Raw genomic sequence first — 22,980 nt, 5'->3', positions numbered from 1 at the left:
AAAAAAAAAAAAAAAAAAGGAGGAAGAAGAAAAAAAAAAAGAAAATAAAGCTAAGTTTGTGCAGTGGAAAATAATTTCCCAGTTCCCTAAGAGCCCATTTTGTGGCAAGGATAGGTTATGTATGGGCTGTGCTTCCTGGACACGCCCCGTTGGGCTTTTAAAGGGGAACATCATAGCTTTCTCCTGTTGTCTTTTGTTACCCACGCCCATGGTGCTGTCCATCCCCTGGACTGTCTATTCTTTCTTCCTCCACACCCCCTCCCCAACATGGGAAGCCTCCAGCATTTCACTGCGGCGCTTTATTTAGCCGTCACAGTTGTCACATTAGTAATTGGGTGAGCCCAACTGGAGGTGGGGGGCTGTTCTGCCCTTTTGAAGATCAGCCCCCACACCACTGTACTTCGGTACCCACGCTGGAGCAGAGGCAACTGGCTGGATCCTGAACTCAGACATTTGATGGTGTGCGTGGGAGCATGTGTGGTTTTAGAATTTAAATTCAGGACGAAGCCCTGGCACCTGACAGCCGTAGAACACACTTTGCAGCAGACAGAACTTTTGTTCCTGCTTCTTTTGTCTTCACACCCAGCAGTTTACATAGCTTGTAAAGTGAGAATTATTCAGTACTTGTATCTGTGGCATTTTGGTCAAATCAACATGTTTAAAAATATCTGCAGACTTCCATAGGAATGCTTCCTGAATCCTGTGTGTTCTGAGTAATTTGGCAGGGAGTGAGTTGGATCTTGCATTCTTGGCAAGGATTGATGTCTCTACTAAGGGGTAAAATTTGGTTTCTAGAGTTTGGGGGTAGGAAAAATTCATAAATAACATATATAACAGTGTGTAAATAGGTAAGAGTGTATCTTTGATACCTGATTTTTATAAGAGATGGTGCACACGTTTAATCCCAGCAGTCGGGAGTTAGAAGCAGGCAGATCTTTGTGAGTTCAGGGCCAGCCTGGTCTACATAATGAGTCTCAGGCCAGCAAGGGCTACATGATGAAACTCTTATCTTGAAAAATAACTCAAGGGACTGGAGAGACAGCTCAGTGGTCAAGAGCACTGACTGCTCTTCCAGAGGATATGGGTTCAATTCCCAGTACTCACATGACAGCTAACAATTGTCTGCAGCTTTGAGCTATGACACCTTCACACAGAGATACATGCAGGCAAAACACCAGTGCACATAAAATAAAAATAGTTAAATGAACGAATAAAACACGGTACTGGAGAGATGGCTCAGCAGAAGATCTGGGTTGGATCCTAACACCCACATGGTGGCTCAGTCATCTGCAGTTCCAGTTCTGTGGGAGCCGATAACCTTCTTCTGACTTCCATGGTCACCAGACACTCATGTGATACACAGACATGCAGGCAAACCACTCTTACACATAAATACATACAAAAATAAAAAAAAGATTATCTTTTGTTTGTGAAAATAAGCTAAAAAATGCCATAAGCTGGAGGAAGTGAGCACTAGTTATTACGTTGTAATTGTGTGCGCATGGCATGTTTGCTTGTTGTGGAGAGTTCTTAATGTGTATGGAGGTCTGGAAACTTTCGGGATTTCTTTTTCAGCCTTTCTCTGTGTTTGTTCCAGGGCTTTAAACTTAGATCCTCAGGCATAGCATCAAGTGTCTTTACCCAGTGAGCCATCTCCCCAGCCCCTAATTTTGGTAATCGTTCCCCTTCTGTGACACAGCCATTTACTTGTGTCCTGGCTCCTTAACAATTTAGTCTGTCCCCCACCCCCCAAAAAAAGTATTTATTTACTTTTATGTGTTTGCCTGTGTGTATGTCTGTGTGCCAGGTACAGGCCTGGTACTTGTGGAGGGCAGAAGAGGGTGTGGGACCCCTGAGACTGGAATTGTAGGCACTTGTGAGCTACTGTGTTGGTGCTGGGAACCAAAGCTGGGTCATCACAAAAGCCGTCTCTCCAGCCCCCACCCCCTTTGAAATGAAACTGCTTAACAGAATTTTGGTTTTCAGTTTGAGCATGGTCTGGTTATGTAAGTTCCAGCCTCAGACTTGGTCTTCCTGCTGCTTACTCCAGGGCAGCACATTTAGTGCTCCGTGTGTGTGTGTGTGTGTGTGTGTGTGTGTGTGTGTGTGTGTGTGTGCGTGCGCGTGTGTGTGTGTGCGTGCGTGTGTGTGCGTGCGTGTGTGTGTGCGTGTGTGTGTGTGTGTGCGTGTGTGTGTGTGTGTGTGTGCGTGTGTGTGTGTGCGCGCCTGCTCTTTGTGGTTCAGACTGACCTTGAGCTTGTGATCCTCCTGCCTCATCCTCCCAAGACCTACACCATACCTGAAAACTGAGAATATAAGGCCGGGAAAAGTATGGCCATTCAAAATCAAAAAACAAAACGAAACAAACAAACAAAAAAAAACACAAAAAGGCCATCCAATAAAGGAGGCACAATTTTCAAGACCAGATTAACTTTTTTCCTCTCCTAGTGCTGTAGGCTATGAGTTTAATGATGAAAATTGAACTGAATCTTCTAAAAATAGACATTCATGACACAAGACCCTTTTGCTGTGTGGAGGAGGATTACAGAGGCTGAGTGATTCTGTTCTAGTAGTCACACCCTAGTTGATGTCTGACCCTCATTTGGGTCAGGAGAACGATTTGCTGATGGCGGTCCCCCTCTGCTTTCTGTGCAGTATGGATATTGTTCTGTTGAACACTACCCACCCAAAAGCATGGCATGGCGTTCACAGTTCCCTTTCAGAGAGACTGAGATCAGGACGTTGTTCTTGTGGTCTGACACACCAGTGTTTTCATTAACACCTCCTGTTATTAGCGCTTCTAATCCCTGTCTTTTCTGTGGGTTGTGACATTTTTGTGTAACCAAAGTGCTGATTTTCCGCACTGCACACTGTGTAGGTGCTTAGAACTCTAGACTGAGCAGAGCGAGGCTTGATGCCTTGGTGGGACATGCCAAGTGCAGCCCTGTCAGGACCTCTATTCTTTCCCAGCTGCTTACCAGGAGCCCTAAATGTGGTGATTAGCAGGACTGCCTCCACTTGAGCAGCAAAAGGAAGGGTAATTTAACCTGCCTGGTAGTGGTTATATTTATCTCCAGTCCCGTTGGAGATGCTCAGAGAAAGGGTTGCTATATCCTGGATTTTCATGCCCGTTTTCTTCATGAAAAGGGTCTGCACTCATGGTCTTCTAAACCTTGAGTATCACTTCTGGAAGCGGAGAAAGAATGTGTGACAAGACACCAATGTGAATTAGGGCGTGCTAGTTAGAGTGACTCTAAAGGTGCTCCAAAGGCTGTAGCATCTTTCTCAATTAGTTATTTTTAAAAGTAATGTCAGTGGTTAAGAGCACTTGATCTTGCAGGGGACTTGCGTTAGGTTCCGAGCCCTCACAGGAAGGCTCATAACCTGCAGTGCTGGTTCCAGGGGATCTGGTGCCCTTGTTTGACCTCCTCGGGTGCTGTGAATACACAGGGCGCCCGTGCAGGCAAAGGGTTTCTACACAAAATAAATTAACTGAAAAAAGAAGCATGGGCGGAGTAGGAAGGGCTCCCGGGCCCCACCCCTCCTGGCGAATTTATGTGAACGGTTGCTGAAGAGGAGCCGATTTTATTTAGTGCTGTAGCCTGGTAAGGTGCCAGGGCTCCTTTGAAAAACCCTAATGAACCTCACTGGGCCACACCCCCCAAATGAAAGCAGGGTTGGTGTAGTTGGTGTCATTTGCCAGCTTGACCCATGTGGGAAGGGGAAGCTCAGCTAAAGAATCGCCTCAGTCTGACGGTTCTCTGGGCTTGGGCTGCGTAAGAAAGGGGCTAAACAAGCCTGCAAGCCACATTTCCTTCAGTTACCCCCCCCCCCCGACTCCTGACCTGCCTCGGCCTCCTCCCCAAACTACCACAGCAAAAGAAAAGCTAACTAAGGCAGTTGGGAAGGAAAGGAGGATCAGCGAGACCTGGTGAGATGAGAGAGGAGGAGGGCTGAACACGACCAAAATGTGCTGTGCACATGTGTGAAGATGTGGGAGGAAGCCGTCATTGTGCATGGTGAGTGTGTGCTGATCAGAGGAGAGTGCTGGGACACGGTTCAGCCGCAGAACACTTCCCTCCCGTGTTCAACAAGGGCCTGGGTATGGCCTCCATCGTAGGGTGGGGTGGGGCATTTGTTGAGGAGCGAGAAGCAAATTTAAATTCTTTAAATATTGCCTATTTTTAATGTTTGTTGTGGAGACTTTTCAAAACATTTATGTAAGAAAAACTTAGAGATTTGTTATTTGAGTGTTTTGTCAGTATGTATGTATACACGTGCCTAGTACACTCAAGAGTTCAGAAGAGGGTGTTAGATGCCCTAGGACTGGAGTCACAGATGGCTGTGAACCGCCATGTGGGTGCTGAGAACAAACCTGGGTCCTCTGGAAGAGCAGCCAGTGCTCTTAGCCTCTGAGCCATCTCCCCAGTCCTGAAATTTCTCTCTTTTGCCTAGTTTGCTGCAGTGGCCTTCTAGTCTATCACCTGGGCTTCCTGCTGCCCTTTCGTCCCCTCAGGTCTGTGGGCTGTATTCCAGCCCGAGTCATCATAAACCTGCTGAGTCCTCATTCTGCCCTTGAAAGCCCGCATGCTGTGGTCCAGTGCCCTGGCTCCTGGGGCTCCTGGGGCTCCACTTCTGCCTAGCTCACTTGGATTTAGCATTTCAGTCTCTAAACTGTGTAGGGCCATGGGTGTAGTTCGGCAGGAGAGTGCTGAGTGTACAGTACACTATGCTAAACCCCTTCTTGCCCAGGGATCTTTATTTAGGCTCTTCCTCTGTTGTAATCTTTCTCTTGGCTCTCACTTGAATTCTCTGTCCTTATTTCCAAACCTAAACTTAGGGAGATCTTCCTCACAGCCACTGACTGCTCTGGAGAGATTTCTTCTGGCCCATCTTTGTGTGTGATCAGGTCTGCCCAGAGTGCTCTCACTGCAGCCTGCCCTTCTCATCACAGAAGTCATTAGACCTGAAGGTTTCTATTTTCTTTATTACTAATTATTACTTGGGAGGCGCTGTGTGGGTGTGTTGTCAGAACACACCTGCAGAGTCGGTTATCTTCCCCTCGTGCGCATTTCAGGGCACTGAGCTACAGTTACAGGGCTTGCTTTCACAGTGCATGAACACCTACCGCTGAGCTCGCTCGCTTTCTGGCCTCTGAAGTTGTAATTATCTTTTTAAAAAAATTTATCTGTTTATGTGTATGGGTGTTTTGCCTACATGTATGAATGTCTGGTGCCCTCAGAATCATAAGAGAGTTTCAGATCCCCTGGGCCTTGAACCCAGGTCCTCCAGAGCAACAGCCAAATTATCTTGTCTGTGACTGCCAGCTTCTAATGAGCCCTGTCTAAATAACTCTCCATGAGAGTGTGTGTGTGTGCACGTGTGTGTGAGAGCCCTGTCTAAATAACTCTCCATGAGAGTGTGTGCGTGTGCACGTGTGTGTGAGAGCCCTGTCTAAATAACTCTCCATGAGAGTGTGTGTGTGCGTGTGTGTATGTGCGCGCACGCGCGCACTCACATGCTGCAGTGCATGTGTCCAGGTCAGAGATTGCTTTCGGGATGCCTTTTTCCTTCCACCATTTGAGTCCTGGGATCAAAAATGTCTTCAGGCCTCAAAACAAAACCATTCCCTGCAGAGCCATCTCACTGTCCTTAATACACCTTTCTGTGTCACTGGCTTGGTTTGTTTTCCCCTTTGCCTGTGTCATCACCTGGAGACAGGCTCAAATGTCTGAATAGTAGACACAGATCTGAAATGAGCTTCTTTATCCAGACCAGCTGCAGGAAATGGTGCCCTTGAAGTTTTCAGGGCTGGAGGGCTCTTCGGCCTTGTGGTGGGTACAGGGATGGTAGCTTGTCTGTCTGTCAGGCCTCTACAGTGGAGTGGCTTTACCAGCTGATCATTTGCAAGAGGTAGCTGTTTGATCCAGTCACAGCCAGCTGTCCAAAAGCATTTAGTTAGTATTTGTCATTTAAACCCCGGATGGCCCGGTCACAGGAGGGTGTTTTTCGAGACAGGGTTTCTCTGTGGCTTTGGAGCCTGTCCTGGAACTAGCTCTTGTAGACCAGGCTGGCCTTGAACTCACAGAGATATGCCTGCCTCTGCCTCCCGAGTGCTGGGATTAAAGGCGTGTGCCACCATCGCCCGGCCACATCAGATATCTTGCACTTCATATATTTACATTAGGATTAATAACAGGTGCCATGAAGTAACAACATGAGGGTCACAGCGCTAGGAAGGTTGAGAGCACCGTACTAGAGGGGTGACAGTGTCCTGTCCCGTGCCCCTCCCCCACTGAGCTGTCCTCCCTGGCTGGCTCAGGTTTGGACTGCTTCTGTTCTGCAGATATTATATGAGCTTTCCACAGCAATCATGTAGCTGATTGGAAACATTAATGTGAATTCATGTTCAACTCACATTCAGCGATTCGCTTCTCATTTTTTATTCTCTTGTTCGTAGATACTTCCGAGGGTGAAGACTGTCCTTACTTCCCTCATTCCCATTTCAGCATCCTAAACAAAGTCCTTCAGTGTGTCAGACAATAAACATTAACTAAGTGCAGTTCAAAGGAGATGGCCAATGTAATTCATTATGGCAGTCCAGTAGTGACCGGGCTACACTCTCCAGGTCTTTGCACCCACACCCACTTACCAGCTCATCTTTTTAAGAGGCAGGATCTTGGGGCTGGAAAAAATAGCAGTGATACAGTGCTTGCCTGCCCTGAACACAAAGGGGACCGGAGAAGAAAGGTGGTGTCTCCCTCTGAGCAGGCTGCCCAGACTGTCCTCCCGTCTCCTCACCCAGGGAGCCCCCGTGCCTAGCTGTCTCTGTTGTTCCCCCACCCAAACAGCAGTTTTCTGCTTACTGTGAAGTTTAAGGTAGGATATGGTAGCTACTTGAGAATCTCAGCTCTGAAGAGGAGGCCTGAGGACAGCTTAGGTCTAGGAGTTCAGGGCCAGTCTGGGGAATAGAGAAAGACTCTATCTCAGGGATTGGGACCTGCTAACGTTTCTTTTATAGTTTTCCTCTAGAAGTGGAGTACACGCCGCTCCATTCACTCCATACAGTAGTTCAGTAGTTCCCTAGCGCCTTCTAGAAGATGCTGTGTTCTAGAAGGAGATGCCTGAGAGTACTGCCGGGTGTGGAGGGGGAATCTGGAAAAGTCACCCAACCCAAAGGAGGGGAAGACTTCCACCTCCACTGGGGAGGGGGGCAATTCTGGACACAGACACTCTAGGGAAGGAGCCAAGAGATGAGATACTGACACTGGCCCCTGGCCCCACTTCAGGCCTCTGCACTGTTTGCCAACACTTGGGACCTGGAGTAGGGGAGCCTGTTTGTGGCCCATATAGACCCAGGGCACAAAAAGACAGACAAAGAGGATTGCCACCTGCTTATTTGTAGAGAAAGAAAGATAGATACATTTATTTTTTTATTTAAATAATTTTTTTTCATTTATTTAAATACCAACCTCAGGTTCTCCCGCCCCAGCAGATAGATATTTTTTGTCTACACTTAGATATTTTGTAAGTGTATAATAATTAGACTTATTGTGCGTGTGTAAGTCAGAAGACAGCCTGCTGGTGTGGGGGTTCTGGGATCACACACAGGTCATCACCGGGGAGGCAGATGCCTCTGCTGACGTGCCTTTGCCGTCTCAGCGGCCTGTCTGCTCTTCATTCATGGTGTACTCAGAAGGGAAAGCTTGCCTGGTGACTAGAGCAAGCTTCCTTGTTGTTTTGGTTCTCTTTCTTTGAGATAGCATCTCCTATGAGTCCGTCCTGGCTCCCTGGATCTCACAGAGATCCTCCTGCCCCTGCCTCTCAAGTACTGGGATTGTAAATGCATGGGCCACCATGTCAGTGGGTTTTTTTTTTTTTTTTTGGATTTTCGAGACAGGGTTTCTCTGTAGCTTTTTGGTTCCTGTCCTGGAACTAGCTCTTGTAGACCAGGCTGGCCTCGAACTCCCAGAGATCCGCCTGCCTCTCGAGTGCTGGGATTAAAGGCGAGTGCCACCACCACCCGGCACCATGTCAGTTTTTATAAAACATTTTCCAGAAAAAGGCAGTAGCCGAGAGGGAAGCCACCTCCCCACGCCTTTTTTATTCTCCCTCTGTCAAGTGCGCTCCCCCGTACTGCCCCCCAGCCTTGCCCACTGTCTTCTCCCTTGGTTTGTGACCGTAGTGCCCACCTGTTCCTCTCACAGCTGAAGCAGTGTTTGAGGAAGCAGGGCTAATGTCCTTCCTGGGTGACTTACAGTACAGTGGTTTTCAGGTTTGAACGCATTCATTTGTCCTGTTGGTCAGCTCACAAATGCTTTTGACAGCCCTGTCTTCTAGAGGTTTTTGCTTCACAGCCCCATGCTTAACTTACCCTTGACCCACACACGTACTGAGTGTCCTTGCTCCCTGTTAGCTGTCTCCATTCACCTCCACCCTGCGCGAGGGCACCCCCCCCCCCCCCCCCCCCCCCCCCCCCCCCCCCCCCCCCCCCCCGCGGCCCTCTTTGTTTAGCTTGCACTCACAGTAAACCTACACTAATTTGGCAGTAGCCCAGGCTAGCCTGGGGTCTACAGCTTCTTCTATCCTTTGTTGTTGAGAATGGTGGCTGTCTGGGCTTAAAGACCCCATGGAGTTCCTGCTGTAAGACTCACCAGGATCTCAAGGCCTTATTAACTGGGAGGGAGGGCTCTGCAGGGGGGGAAGTGAGTAGATCTTGAGAAGAACAGAGCTGGTTGTCAAGATCAGAAAATGTAGCTTGCTCGCCCTACCTCAGTGTTGTGTTGTTTTGTGTTTTGCATAAGATGAAAAGCCTTGTGGTTGGGAGCAAGATGAAAAGGAACAGTAGCTTAAAAATTCGCATTAAAAGCTAGGCATGTTGGCGCACACCTTTAATCCCAGCATTGGGGAGGCAGAGCAGATGGATCCCTATTAGTTCAAAGCCAGCCTGGTCTAAAGAGCTAGTTTCAGGACAGCCAGGTCTGCATACATAGAGAGCCCTTGTTTTAGACAGACAGACAGACAGACAGCTGTTAAAGAGTTAGCTGTAGCTTATTGGTCGTTTCATCAGCTAGGGAGTTCTGATACCATTTGTTAGGGAAACTTTCCTGTGTTCTGGTGAGTGACTGCTAAGTTTGGCCACGAGAACCCCTGTCCCACACTTGCTTGACAGCAAGCTGAGGAGTCTGCACATTCCTTCCACTCAGCAGCTTTGCCTGGGCCCAGCGGAGCTGAAGGTACGAACAGAAATAGTCCAGGCCCCTCCAGTTTTCCTCTTTATATCTCTCTCTCTTTATTTTTTTTTTTTTTTCGAGACAGTGTTTCTCCGTAGCTTTTTGGTTCCTGTCCTGGAACTAGCTCTTGTAGACCAGGATGGCCTCAAACTCACAGAGATCCGCCTGCCTCTGCCTCCCCCGAGTGCTGGGATTAAAGGCGTGCACCACCACCACCACCACCACCACCGCCAGGCTCCTCCTCATCTCTTAGGCCAGGGTGAATGATCTTCCTTGGTGTGTTTAACCCCAGCCGTGGTACCTGTTAGTGCACCTATCCTACCTGGTGCAGCTGAGGTTTGTCTGACTCTAGAATCCTGGACGGTGTCCCTTATATCAGTTCTCCTAGGTCTGGAGTGGGACTGTGGTCGCATTGAAGTCCTCTAGTATAAGCAGTGGTAAGGGTTGACTGTCAGACTCTTTCAGTGCTGGGGATTGAGCATGCCCCAGTCCCTGGGTGTTTCTAATGTTTGTGTGTGTGTGTGTGTGTGTGTGTGTGTGTGTGTGTGTATGGTTTTTCGAGACAGGGTTTCTCTCTAGTTTTGGAGCCTGTCCTGGCACTTGCTCTGAATTCAGCGATCCACCTGCCTCTGCCTCTGAGTCCTGGGATTGAAGGCGTGCGCCACCACTGCCCGGGTGCCCCTTTGTAAAAAGTCTCCTGTGTTAATTATCTGTGCATTTGGGTTTTGTTGTCTGCAGATTTGTCTGCGTGGACTAACATCACGTAAATGCGAACCATTTTCCTGTTTGGTCAAGGACCAGCAGCAGCCTTTCTAAGTGACAACTGAACCAGGAGGAACTGAGGGGGGGCGTAGCAGTTTAGTTTTGAGTACTAAACTGTCTTAGAGAAAGAAAGACTGTGATTGGTGACCTTTCCGCCCATCCTGTTAGGTTTATTTTAATGATACCTGGATAACAGGTCAGCAGGGTCTCTGCTCAGCAGCTATAAAAGAGAGGCCCCTGGTCTGCCCGAGACAGGTCACTTCAAAAAGGCACTCTTGGGGGAGAAGGGCCTAAGTCTTTCTTACATTTCTTTATATAAAATCAGCAGAGGGTAGCCACCAAGAATAACACAGAAACCAGCCCACATAGCTCAGAGTTAAAGGGCATAGTATACTGATGACAAGAGTGTGTTGTTAGTGCCTAACCCAACACACACACCACACATACATACTACAACACACCACACACATACACACCACATATACACCTCACACCACACACACACACACACACACACACACACACACACCATCTTTTCTTTCTCTACTACCTGCAGCAAGAACCTGAGAAAAGGGAGGCCTCATGTTCAAACCCCCACTTCTCCCTTCTGTCTGGTATGAAGTTGATAATCAGCACGCTGGGTGATACAGTGGCCCAGAGCAGGGCCTGGTACCCACCTTTCTCAGTGATCTTCTTGTAATGATGGTCACTCTTCTTAATTATTCAAGTTCTGATATCTTCAAATTTCTTTTTGATTTTGTTTTGGGGTGTTTGTTTGTTGCCATTGATTTTTCAAGACAGGGTTTCTCTGTGTAGTCCTGGCTGTCCTGGAATTTGCTGTGTAGACCAAGCTGGCCTCGAACTCACAGAGATCCACCTGCCTCTGTCTCCTGAGTGCTGGGATTTAAGACATATGCCACCACCTCCTAGCTATCTTTGAACTTCTTAAGGTGTTCTTGCATCTCAAAGATGCCAGTGTGGTCCTGGCTGGTAATGCGATGACTTCTGGGTGCGGGGAGCATGTTTGCCTCTATATCAGTTGCACTCCAGTGAAAAATAACAAGCTCCAAGGTCTCCCAGACCATTGTTGGAAATGTTGCTGGAGGAAGCGTGGATGTAAAATAAAGCTTCATGGAGTGGGCGTGCAGCACCCCACTGGGTGGACCGCTTGCCCAGCTGTGCACATGCAGGAAGAAGATGGCATCTTCCTGTTTCCAGGAAGCATCCTGCCCCATGATGGAAGTGGGATTAGAACTCTGGTAGAAACCAACACACTTCCTCTTTCCTAAACCAGGCAAAGCCTTGCCTCCCTTATCCACATCATGGCCACACAACCCACCTGTGCTCACAGCTCCATTCTGAAACCTGTGTCTTAGAGCAGTGCATACAGCAGCCTTATGTCCTCCCATCTGGAGGTACACCTTGCCCGTTTGGGAGTTACAGGCAGCTGATTACCTAATTCTGTTTCTTTATTTTGCCTCTCTTTCTTTTGAGCAGATTCAGGGTGTTCTATCTTTTTCCTAAGACCTGAAGTAGTTCTGCTGGCCATCGTGGTTCCCATAGCCCGGTGTCCGCATCCTTGGGAGAATGAGATAGGAAAATCACTGTGAATTCAGGGCCAATCTGTGCTACATAGCAAGACTCCACCTCAGAATCCCTCCACCCCATCCCCTAGAATAGTGTTTCTTGGTTTTTGTCAGTTAGTGAGTATGCACTGGTTTTCTTGGTAATCCAGAGGTGCTGCTTGCTCTGCTGTGCTGTGCTGTGGGCATCACTCAGAACAAAGCCCATGGATGAGTCACTGCCTCGGCATACACCTCGTGCCATTTGAGAGGAGCCCAGTTGAGCATGGGGTGTTGAGCTAGCTTCGGGACACTGGCAGGTTAGTTTGGAGAGGCCAAAGCCTGCCAATATACACAGAGTAGTGGTAGATGAGACATTCTGGGTGTCCTGGAACTCAACACTCCCACTCCACCCCTCCAGCTCTGGAGCACTCTTACTCAAATCACCACGCCAGGCAAAGAATAATCTGGACTCAGAAGATAGTCTTCTGTGTAAGGTTTCTGTTTTTCAGTTTTGTTTTGTTTTTAAAGCAGAAAATCAACATTATCTGAATTGGTTTGAAATAGTAAATAGATTGACCTCAAGCAGTCCAGGCTTGCACCGTAGTGCCATTGCTGGGCATTGGTGGGCCTTGCTGGACCGAACCAAACTAAATGTGCTGCTTAGGAGGTAACCATCGGAGAAGAGTCTGAAGAATGCTTTCTACCAGTAGGACCTGAGGAGCAGATTTCCTCCCTCTTTTCTTTGTTATTTGACACCATTGCGTAATTGCCTATTTCAGTGAATAGGTTTTTAAGAATTGTCTAATAAGCCAGGCGGTGGTGGCGCACACCTTTAATCCCAGCAATCGGGAGGCAGAGGCAGGTGGATCTCTGGGAGTTCGAGGCCAGCCTGGTCTACAAGAGCTAGTTCCAGGACAGGCACCAAAGCTACAGAGAAACCCTGTCTCGAAAAACCAAAAGGAAAAAAAAATGTTTAATAAAACAACGTAGTTTGGGGAGAAAACCCTCTGTAGTTACATACAGTTTTATCAATATCAAGATCAGAATAGGTTTTTGTTGTTGTTTTTTAATTTCCTAAGGTGCCTGGCTTGACTGGGAAGTGGCTCAGCACCTTCTCACTGAGTTGTGGCCTGATAGCAGCTGTCCTGAGCCAGTCAGAGTGGAGAGAACCCTGCAGGACAGACTAGAGCTGATGACCTTTGTGCATTTAGTGAGCAGATGGAGGCTTCTGTGGAACCCGGAACCTTTCTTACCCGGTATCCCTAAATTCATTTCTGTCTGTCGCTTCACAGTGAGCCAAGGTGTTGTGGATTCCGCCTGCGCCTTTAATCCCAGCACCTGGGGAAGAGGCAGCAGGACCTGGAGTTCAGAGCCTATGTACGGTACGTAGCAAGACTGTCTCCAGAAAAAAAGAACGGTAAAGAGGAAAGGAAAAATAGGTTCGTAATGGCTCATCTGCAATGTGGGTGTTTTTCATGGCTTGGCACCTAGGATGACAGGCAGCTTAGCAAAGATGTTTCTCATGCTGAGCAAAACCTGCAACAGATGGATGTGGTGATTGCGAGGCACTTGCTCAAAGTGCTGGGTGAGTCAGTGTGGCTCAGAACTGAGTCAGTACCCGGGCAGGCAACAGGCTGGTGAGCGGCCCCGTCATTTCTGTGTAATAAGTGACAGCAACTGGAAGGAACTACTTTAAATAGCTCTCAGGACTTTTACCCTCGTGAGAGGCCAGTAGAGTTTGCTTTTAAGGGTTTAAAAAAAAGGCGTGTTTGTTTTGTTCTGTTGAAAGTATGTGAGACATGAGGCTGGGGAGATGGCTCAGTGGGTCAGAACACTTGTTATACAAGCTCTAGGACCAGAGTTCAAATCCCTAGCACCCACACAAAAGATTAGGCATTGCCATGTGTGCCTGTAACCCCAGCACTGGTCACTGGCAACAATAAGGTGACTTGGGGCTTGCTGTCCTGCCAGGCAGCCTGGCCGAGATAGTACACTTCCGATTCAGTGAGAGACCCTGTCTTAAAGGAGTAAGGAGACAGATGATAGAGGAAGACACTAATTCCCTCCTGGCCTCCGCATGCCTGTGTGTGAACACACACTCACATTAAGTGTCTCTAGATGTCATGGTAGTATTTCAGTAGTGTTCTGTTGAGGGTGCTTAATTGGTTGGATTGTCAATACCTGGACTGAACTTCTGATGTTAAATTTCTGCCAAAAAAAAGAGCTTTAAAAATGTCACTCAATACACAAGTGATCTTACAGAGAGTGTTTCATAGGTTGGTGAGATTTTGGATAATTTTTTCTTTGAACAAATTTTCTATTTATCTTTTTATTGGGTGGGCATCTGGGTACCACCCATGAGAGTTCTTTCTCTCCACCATTGGGTCCTAAGGCTAGAACTCAGGTCAAGGCTTGGTGGCTACAAGTGTCTTTATGCACTGAGCCATCTTGCTGACTCAGCTCTAACTTTTTTGTTTGTTTGTTTGGTTTTTCGAGACAAGAGTTTCTCTGTGTAACAGCCCTGAGTGTCCTGAAACTCTGTAGGCCAGGCTGGGCTCGAACTCACAGAGATCTGCCTGCCTCTCTGCCTCCCAGGGGCTGGGATTAAAAGTGTGCGCCACCACTGTCCGACCAGTTCTAACTTTTGATTGAGGTTTGATACACAGCAAAATTCTTGTGTCATAAGTGAATTTCTACAAGCAGCACGCGTGAATAAGCAGCACCAGGAGAGGACACACACAAGTCCACCACGGCTTGTGTCCCACCACGGCGTCCCCACCGTGTGCCCTCCCCCCCTTCTCTCTGGGCTGACAGTTTCAGTCTCTGTACAGGGAGGGGGAAGAGCCCTTCACTGAAACTGGCTCTCCTTCCTTTTACAGTCTCGTCTCTTGATCAGTTGGTTTCCGTTGAACCAAAGCGCTAGTGTGTGTGGAGGGACGGGGGTTGTTAGCTCCTGAGTCATAGCTCAAAGTAGAAGGGCCAGACAGAAGTGCAGCTGGGGTGCTGGCTGGAGATTCCTTGGAATACTCAAAGTGGAGCTGAATGTGGGTTGGTTAGGTCACCTGTTGAGAGGAGGTGACAGATGAGCAATCTCTAAGTGCCTTCTGCAGGAAGAGGGCGGGGAGAAACAGCTTCCTCATTCCCAGCTCAGAACAAGCCCTGAACTCCTGTGAGGGCTGTCTGCTAGAAGCAGGCTCTCTAGGTGCCCTGGGTTACCCTCCCCTCTACTTTAAACTCATACTCACTTTTGTAGCCTTTGCTCGTTTGTTTGTTCAAACTTTTAGACAAAAAAAGTTAATTTAGGGGACAGGCAGTAGTGGCACATGCCATTAATCCCAGAACTCAGGAGACAGAGGACAGGAGATCTCTGTTGAGTTCGAGGCAGCCTGGTGTACAGAACTAGTACAAAAAAGAAAATTAATTTGGAGCTGGGCATGGTGGTACATGCCTTTTTCAAGGCCAACCTAGTCTATGTAATGAGTTCCAGGCAACCAGGACTATGTAGAAAAACACACACACACGTTAGTTTGGTGGGCTAGAGAGATAGCTCAGCAGCTAAGAGCATGTGTGTGTTGCTCTTTCAGAGGACCCGGCTTTGATTCACAGCACCCACATTGGGCAACTCACAACTGCCTGTAATTTCAGCTCCAGAGGATCCAGCACCTTCCCTTAAGTGCACATATGTGCACATAGACACACTTTTTTAATGAGCTCTTGCTCTCGTGGTTGATGAGTGTTTTGCCTGCATGTATCCCTGGTGAGAGCAGACTTCAGAAGAGGACACTGGATCCCTAGAACTAGAATTACAGGTGCTTGTGAGCATCCATGTGGGTGCTGGGGATTGAACACAGGTCCTCTGGAAGAACAGCCAGCACTGAGTCATCTTTCCGGCCCCAAAAAGTTGATTTTGGAGTTATGTTATTCCGGTGCGAGCTTCCTTGTGACAGCTGTTGCATGTGCAGAGCGGGCAGCCCTCACCTCCGTCCCGCGGGTGACATCAGGTGACACTCCTCTGCTCGCCCCCAGCATGGCCAGCCTGTTCTTAAATCTAGAGCATAGACACAGAGTAGCATCGTGGCTGCCTGGCTTTCCCAGATAACCGAAATTGTAGCCATTCATGTGCCAAGCGTCATATTTCCCTGCCATCTGGGAGACAAAGCTGTAATAACACCTTGAGGTGATGTTTGCTGTAGAAAACCATGGCTGTAAACGGTCTCCACACATGGAGTTCCCTTTATCTCATGCACAGTAGAGCAATACTTAGGGGTACTGGTCTCTGTCTTGGGAAAGATGGCAGTGAGAACTTGCAGCTTCTGGCACTCCTTGGCATGTAATGATGTTTGTTTTCTACAGGGCTGCTGGGTGCAGTCTAATTGGCCATTGTTAAATGAGTCTCTTACTCTCTTCTGTTGCATAAGTAGGTCACAGCCAGTGTCTTGTCAGCCTAGCTCATCTGCTTTGCACGAATTCAGAGCGTGTGTGGTGCGCCCCAGCAGCTCTTGCCCAAGCTTGCTGACTGCTTTGTCATCACCAGAGGGTCATTGTTCACAAGATGCTTGTGAGGCCACATTTTTCTTGAAGCCCTTATTTTTGGTGGATAAGAGTACTGGCCTTAAGCAACTTAAAAAAAGCAGAGCCTGTCTTAGTGGGCTGGTGAGAGCTCTGTGCCTCAAAGATGGGCACTGCCTCTTATTCCCAATCCCCTGCCCTTGGTGTGCCTGTGTGAGCAACAGAATGAATGCCTTTGCTGGCATGCACAGGTCAGTGCTTGCTTATGAAGACTTTAAATTATGTGTGTCCTGCATCGTGATTCGTCCAGGTCTTCAGTAAAGTGTGAGTGATTCTCAAAGACTCCGTGTGTGCCCGTGTGTATGTGCATGTTCCACACATATGCAAATGCTCTTGGAGGCCAGAAGAGAACATGAGATTCCCTGGAGCTGGAGTTACTCCCGTATGTGATCTGCCCAGTGTGGATGCTGGGAGTCAAACCTGGGTTCTATGCAAGAGAAGCAAGTGCTCTGCGCCTCCTGTCCAGCCCCTGCTCCTTGCTCTGTTTTGTTTTTGAGACAGACCTGGCTGTCCTGGAACTCACAGAGATCTGCCTTGGGTTCTGGGCTCCCACTCGTCAGGCTTGCATAGTAATCAGTCACCCATTGGGTCAGCTTGCCAGCCCATAGGTGTTTGTTTGAGGGGGAAAAAAACAATAAAAGAAAAGCAAGTTTTAAATTTGGTGTGGTACTTTATGCCTCTAATTCCAGCATACGGGAGACTGAAACTAAAGATTGCCCTTAGTCTTAGACCAGCCTGAGGTTCACAGTCCAAGGCCAGCTATAAACCCCATCTCATAAAAACAAAACAAATAGAAATCCATCCTTCCTGCACTCTGGGTATATGAGCCTCTTGGGAATTGGAGGTGGTCTCATTAAGTTGAGTGCTTACTGTTTCTTTATTAGCTTTTGTAGACTTGGCCCTGTTGACTTTTGTTTTGTTGTTTTGGGACAGTGTCACTATGTAGCCCTGACTGACCTGGAACTCTATATAAACCAGGTTGGTCTCAAACTTATAGCGATCTGCCAGCCTCTGCCTCCTGAGTGCTGGAACTAAATGCATGTGCCACCACACCTGACCCTCATTGATATTTATATACATACACCTAAAGACAGTGACTGTCACCTGTAGCTAGAGGCTGGCCAGCATGACAGACAGGCAGCAGCATGACGGAGCTCTGTGACATCTTTGTTGAGATGTTATGATCTCGGTTGCAGCTGACAGGTTGTTGCCCCTTTGGATGTGTTGTGTCACTTTAGAATGTCAACATGCAAATATCCGACATGCCAGAGCTCTCGGATTTCTAATGTGGCTGATGTTCAGTCTCAAAGTCACTTTGTTTAAAAAACAAACGTTACCAACTTCCCTTTAGAAGTTCATTGTCCAGTGTCAACTGACCACCGCCGTAGCAGTCAGCATTTCCTTTGCCCCCATTATGAGGTTGAGCTCACTTCAGTATTTTCTCTTCCTCCATCCTTTCTTTCAGAGACAGGTCCTACTGCGTACCCCTGTAGTCCTCAAAGCTTTCAGCGAACCTCTTACTTCTGCTCTGATTGCTGACATTCAAGGTGGAGGCCACCACATGTCTTCTGCATTTTCATTCTTCTTTTTTTGGGGGGGGGGGTTTGAGACAGGATTTCTCTGTGGCTTTGGAGCCTGTCCTGGAACTAGCTCTGTAGACCAGGCTGGTCTCAAACTCACAGAAATCCGCCTGCCTCTGCCTCCGCCTCCGGAGTGCTGGGATTAAAGGCGTGCGCCACCATAGCCCGGCTTGCATCTTCATTCTTAATACCAACCTTAAACCAGGCATGGTGGTACACACCTGTAATCCTAGAATTGGGAAGCAGGAGGATTGGGAGTTCTGACAAGTCTGAAGTTGTTACATAGTGAGTTCTAGTCAGTCTGATCAACAAGGTGAGACCCAATCTCAAAACCAACCAAACAACCCACAAACATGCCTGTGATCCTAGCACTTCGGAGGGGGAGGCAGCGGGATCAGAAATTCAAGATCATTCCCAGCCACCAAGCTCAAGCCTAACCTAGGCTAGAAGAAACTGTTTTCGTTATTTATGCCCACTGCCCTCTGCCTTTGGTTGAAGGTCTAGAATTTGCTCTGAGTCTTGGACCTGAAGTGTTGGTTGGTCTGCTTCCTAGACTGCCTGACCTGAACACAGCATTGTCAGGTTTTCCTGCCCGACATTAGCACGGTTCCTATACAGTGACCAGTGAGCTGCTTGGCCGGGGACTCGTAGCGGGGCCTTGGGAACTGCCTTGGGAGTTTGGCAGTTGGCTTGCAGAGAACACAAGAATTTCTCCGCACTTACTTTTTTCTTCCACACTGCAACCTTGTTCAGTCTGTCAGGCCGGGTTCCTGTGCTCATTGGCGCCAGTGCCTCTGTCTCCTAGAGAACCCTCCTTAAGAAAACATAGATCTATTCCACCATTCCTTCTGCCTTCCCACTGAGGGTTTAATTCTAGATGTTGAAAAAGAAGCCTGGGGGCTGGAGAGATGGCTCAGTGGTTAAGAGCACTGCCTGCGCCGGGCTGCGCCTATAATCCCAGCACTTGGGAGGCAGAGGCAGGCGGATCTCTTTGAGTTCGAGACCAGCCTGGTCTACAAGAGCTAGTTCCAGGATAGGCTCCAAAACCACAGAGAAACCCTGTCTTGGGGGGGGGGGGGAGAAGCACTGCCTGCTCTTCCAGAGGTCCTGAGTTCAATTCCCAGCAGCCACATGGTGGCTCACAACCATCTGTAATGGTATCTGCTGCTCTCTTCTGACCTACAGGCACACATGCAGACAGAATACCGAGAATACTGTATACATAATAAATAAATAAATCTTTTAGGGAAAAAAAGAAAAGAAAAAGAAGCCTGAACTTTTACTGCCCAGAGTTTCTTTTTCTCTGACCTTTATAGTTTAACATATAATGCTGGCTGTGGAAATTAAAAGAATTCTGATACCCAAGTAACCTTCCTGCGACCCTAGGAGACATGACCGTCTGTGGCTGCCCTTACAATAGTGGTTGACTTTTCCCGTCTTTATTTTTCAGGTTTTGAATGAAGAGTGCGATCAGAACTGGTATAAGGCAGAGCTCAACGGGAAGGACGGCTTCATCCCCAAGAACTACATAGAAATGAAACCGCATCCGTAAGTTGGGCTCCATGGCTCTCCTAAGCAGGATGCTCGCCCTCTTTCCCAAGTACTTGTTCTGATTTGGATTATTGAGGGTGGAGCAGGGATGGTCTCAATGTAGCCTCGGCTGCTCTATAACCAGGCTGACCTCACGGAGACCCACCTGCCTCTGTCTCCCTAGTTCTGAACTTAACAGGTGTGTGCCATTGTCCCTGGGTTGGTTTGGTTTGTACGGTCACACCACGTGTATATCCTTCCTCGGCTACCCAAAGTTCTGGGGTGACAAGCATGCACCACCATGTCAGGCTACCAGGTACTGTTGTTAAGTTTAAAATGGAGTCCACAGTCAGGTGTCTTGGTGCATACCTAGGATCCCAGCCTTTGAAAGGCAGGTAGGTGGGTCACAGCCAGTTCATGACCCACCAGAGATGCATGGTGAGACAATATTTCAAAAACTAAAAATACAAAGAAAATAAAGACCATTAGCCAGACATGGTAGTACATGTCTGTGATCCCAGCACTTGGAAGGTGGAAGCAAGAAACTTGTAAGCCCAAGGCCAGCCTGAGCTACAGAGATTTCAGAGTGAGACTGGGTTACATGGGGATTTCAGAGTCAGCCTGTACCTACCAAGGCCCTGTCTTAGGAAACCAACCAAAAAGCTCTGCACAGGGGTGGTCCGAGCCCGAGCTCTGTGAGTTTTCTTATTAACACTAGCATGTAATGATGAGGTAAAGCTGGTGTCTGGAATCTCTGAGAGGCAAGCTTGCTTTCTTTCTTTCTTTCTTTTTTTTAAATAAGTTCCTAATTCTTTCTCATTGAGACCTTTGGGGCCTAATGCATTTTGTGATTTCATATGCTTTGAGTTTCAAACAGCGTTCTAGAGTTCTTACCACGGTTTTGTGCCGGTGCATTTGATGACCCATAGAATAGTGTGTTCATTCAGCATTTGGCTGTTCCTAAGTGTTACTTTTCCATCCAAAGTTTCCGCTTTTGGAGGGAAGGAGCTAGGTTCTCCTCCAGGCTGCAGGAGCACTGAGCCCTGATGTCCCCAACTCCTTCCCTCCTCTTGAGTTTTCTCTGAAGCCCCTCCCCTGCCGGTCTTCCTTATGCCCATGTGCAGCAGAGTGGATGGGTCAGTGCAAGCCGCCCTCAGAGCACTTACTTATTTGTACACCTCCTGAGTCAGAGGAGCCCAGGCTCTTGGACGGCAGTGTTGCTGGGGCTTCTGTTGCCTAATGCTAAGTGTCAGACTGGTGGGGGCCCTGCTCCACCTTGAGCGGTCCAGTGGTGTTCTTACTGTGATCACTCTCGTAGACCGTGGTCCCTTTTCTCCCCCAAGCCCTGAAGCAGAGATCACACTGTGTTGCTTCAGACGTGCGCAGATGCTGGAGCCTCTTACTCTCTTACCGGTGTCACGGAGCAGAAGGGTCGCCCTTCTCATTCTTTTTATTCTACAAATAGTGAGAGCTCCTGGTGTTTCTGCTCCAGTGCTAGCAACTTCTGAATGTAGCGCTCACCGGAAAGGCTTCATGGTGAAAAAGGGGGAAGGAAGGGAAGCACGGAGCCATGTGCCAGCTTGTCCCCACACAGGTGGTTCTTGCTGGCAACTGATAGTAACTGGGCCAGATGCCACGATGGCCCAAATCCTGAGTCTCATCCCAAAAGGTGATTTTTTTTTTCTTCTTCTTATTCTGAATTGCCCCCCCCCCCCCCCGCTCCCCACAAATCTGTCAGATTAGTTCATGCCTTGGCCAGTGAGTTTTACATAGCTGTTGTGTGGCCCTGCTACAAGGTAATGAGAAGGTATGGGCTTCAGTTAACCCAGCCCCTGATAAAATCCCACACTGTCCTGGGGAAGCTCCGTGTCCAGGCAGCATTAGCCGGGAGAAGCAGAGTTTGATTGCCTGCAGGTGATTCACGGAGGATGTTGTTGCTACCAGGAAAAATAGGAACGCCTCAAGGAAACTGCCGGGCACCTCCTAATGTTGTTTAGATATTCCATGGGGCGATTACAAGATGAAAAAAGGTTGTGTGTGTGTGTATTTGCTTTTTTTCTTAGGCAAGTATGTAAGTTTGGTTTCTATCCAAAAGATTTTAGGTTCCTTGGGAAATTAGGCTGGGCTTCTGATTTTATAGTCATAGTCCACTGTCACTTGTACCTTGCTTTTGGTTTTGGTTTTGGTCTGGTTTGGTTTTTTTGAGACAGGATTTCTCTGTGTAGACCAGGCTGGCCTCAAACTCACAGAGCTCCACCTGCCTCTGCTTCCCAAGTGCTAGGATTAAAGGTGTACCACCATGCCCGGCCATTTCTTATAGCCTTTTAGTCTTGGTTTTGCTTCAGGAAGTTGTGTGGGCTTTTTATAGTCCCACGGGTGGGCACATACTGGATAAGCACCAAGCAGTGGGGAAGACCCCGTGGATCAGATCACACAGCCTCTGAGTCTCGCCCACGTAAGCCAAGTAGTCTCCGCATTTCGCTTTCCTTCATCTGTGCTCAGAGCAAACCCTCAATCAAGGGGTGTTAGTGCTGACATGGTAGTGCACAGCTTTAGTCCCGGCACTTTAGACAAGGGCAGGAAGATCCTGGGAGCTCAGAGCAGGCCCGCAGTGTTAGGGTCCAGGTTAGTCAGGGCCACATAGTGAGGCCCTGTCTTTTTTTTAAAAAAAAGAGAGAGAAGAAAAGAAGATAGGAAAAAAAAAAGAGGGGCTGGAGAGATGGCTCAGTGGTTAAGACCACCGACGGCTCTTCCGTCGAATCTGGGTTTGATTCCCAGCACCAACATCATGGTTCACAGCCATGGTAACTTAAGTTCCAGGGGACTCAAGGTCAGCAGATACTAGGCCCACATGTGGTGCTCAGACATACATGCAGGCAAAACACCTATGATGCAAAATAAAAGTTCTTAAATAAAAAAGAGAAAAAACAGAAGACTAGTACACACTTTGTAAAGGGCTGGATAGGGAAAGTTTTAGATTTTAGTCTTTCTTTTTGAGTCAGGGCCTCCTTACCATGTGGCTCTGACCGGCCTGAGCTCCCTTTGTTGACCAAGCTGACTCTGATCAGTCTGCCCTTGCCTTCCAAGTGTTTGTATTGCAGGTGTGTGCTGGCACGCACCTGTCCTGCTTTCTTTCAAAATAAATAAATAAATAAATAGTACGTGTTTCTGTGTCTGTTTGAGTGTATGTATGTGCGTGAGCCTACAGACATCAGAAAGGGGTTCCAGATCTTCTGGAACTGGAGTTATAGGTGGTTGTGAACCACTAATGTGGGTGCTAGGAACTGAACCCAGGTCCTCTAAAAGAGAGTTGTGTTTTTAAGCACCTAGCCATCTCTACCCACACGCACACACACCTGTTCTTTTCCTCCCCCCTCCCCTTTTCTTCCATTCTGGGAATTGAATAGTAGGCAAGCATTTACCACTGGACTATGCCCAGGTTCTCTAAAGTTTATGCTTTGATGACCCACTAGGGCCGGGCTCACTTTACATGCACAGAGTCCTAGATTCCACCCCTAGCACCATAAAAGCATTAATTTTTAAAAATAAATAAAAACTGTAAAGGCATGTGGTTTTATGGTAGAGTGCTTGCCTCGAACTCAGCTCTAGAGTAGAGGGAGGAAGGCAGTGTGGCGGTGAGTGCCTGTGTCTCCAGCACCCCAGACCCCAGGTGGAAGGAGAGAGCTGGCTGTCAGACGGCTGTCCTCTGCCATCGACAAGTGCGTCATGGCGTAGAGAACC

The 22,980-nt window shown here is 48.1% G+C and overlaps 1 protein-coding gene across 1 annotated transcript in view; it reads left to right on the top strand.

The window, feature by feature from the left end:
- Positions 1 to 22,980, top strand: part of Grb2 (growth factor receptor bound protein 2) — a 60,932-nt gene that overhangs the window by 26,350 nt on the left and 11,602 nt on the right. Inside the window, exon 3 of the mRNA XM_050140291.1 lies at positions 19,160 to 19,257. Coding sequence (XP_049996248.1) covers positions 19,160 to 19,257 — 98 coding nt within the window. The remainder of the gene's footprint in view (positions 1 to 19,159; positions 19,258 to 22,980) is intronic.

The sequence above is a fragment of the Alexandromys fortis genome, unplaced genomic scaffold, assembly GCF_014885135.2.
Source record: "Alexandromys fortis isolate MF-2015 unplaced genomic scaffold, M_Fortis_MF-2015_v1.1 scaffold_39, whole genome shotgun sequence".
NCBI lineage: Eukaryota > Metazoa > Chordata > Mammalia > Rodentia > Cricetidae > Alexandromys > Alexandromys fortis.
The sequence above is the reverse complement of the archived record's forward strand: the minus strand, read 5'-3'. Positions and strand labels throughout refer to the sequence as shown.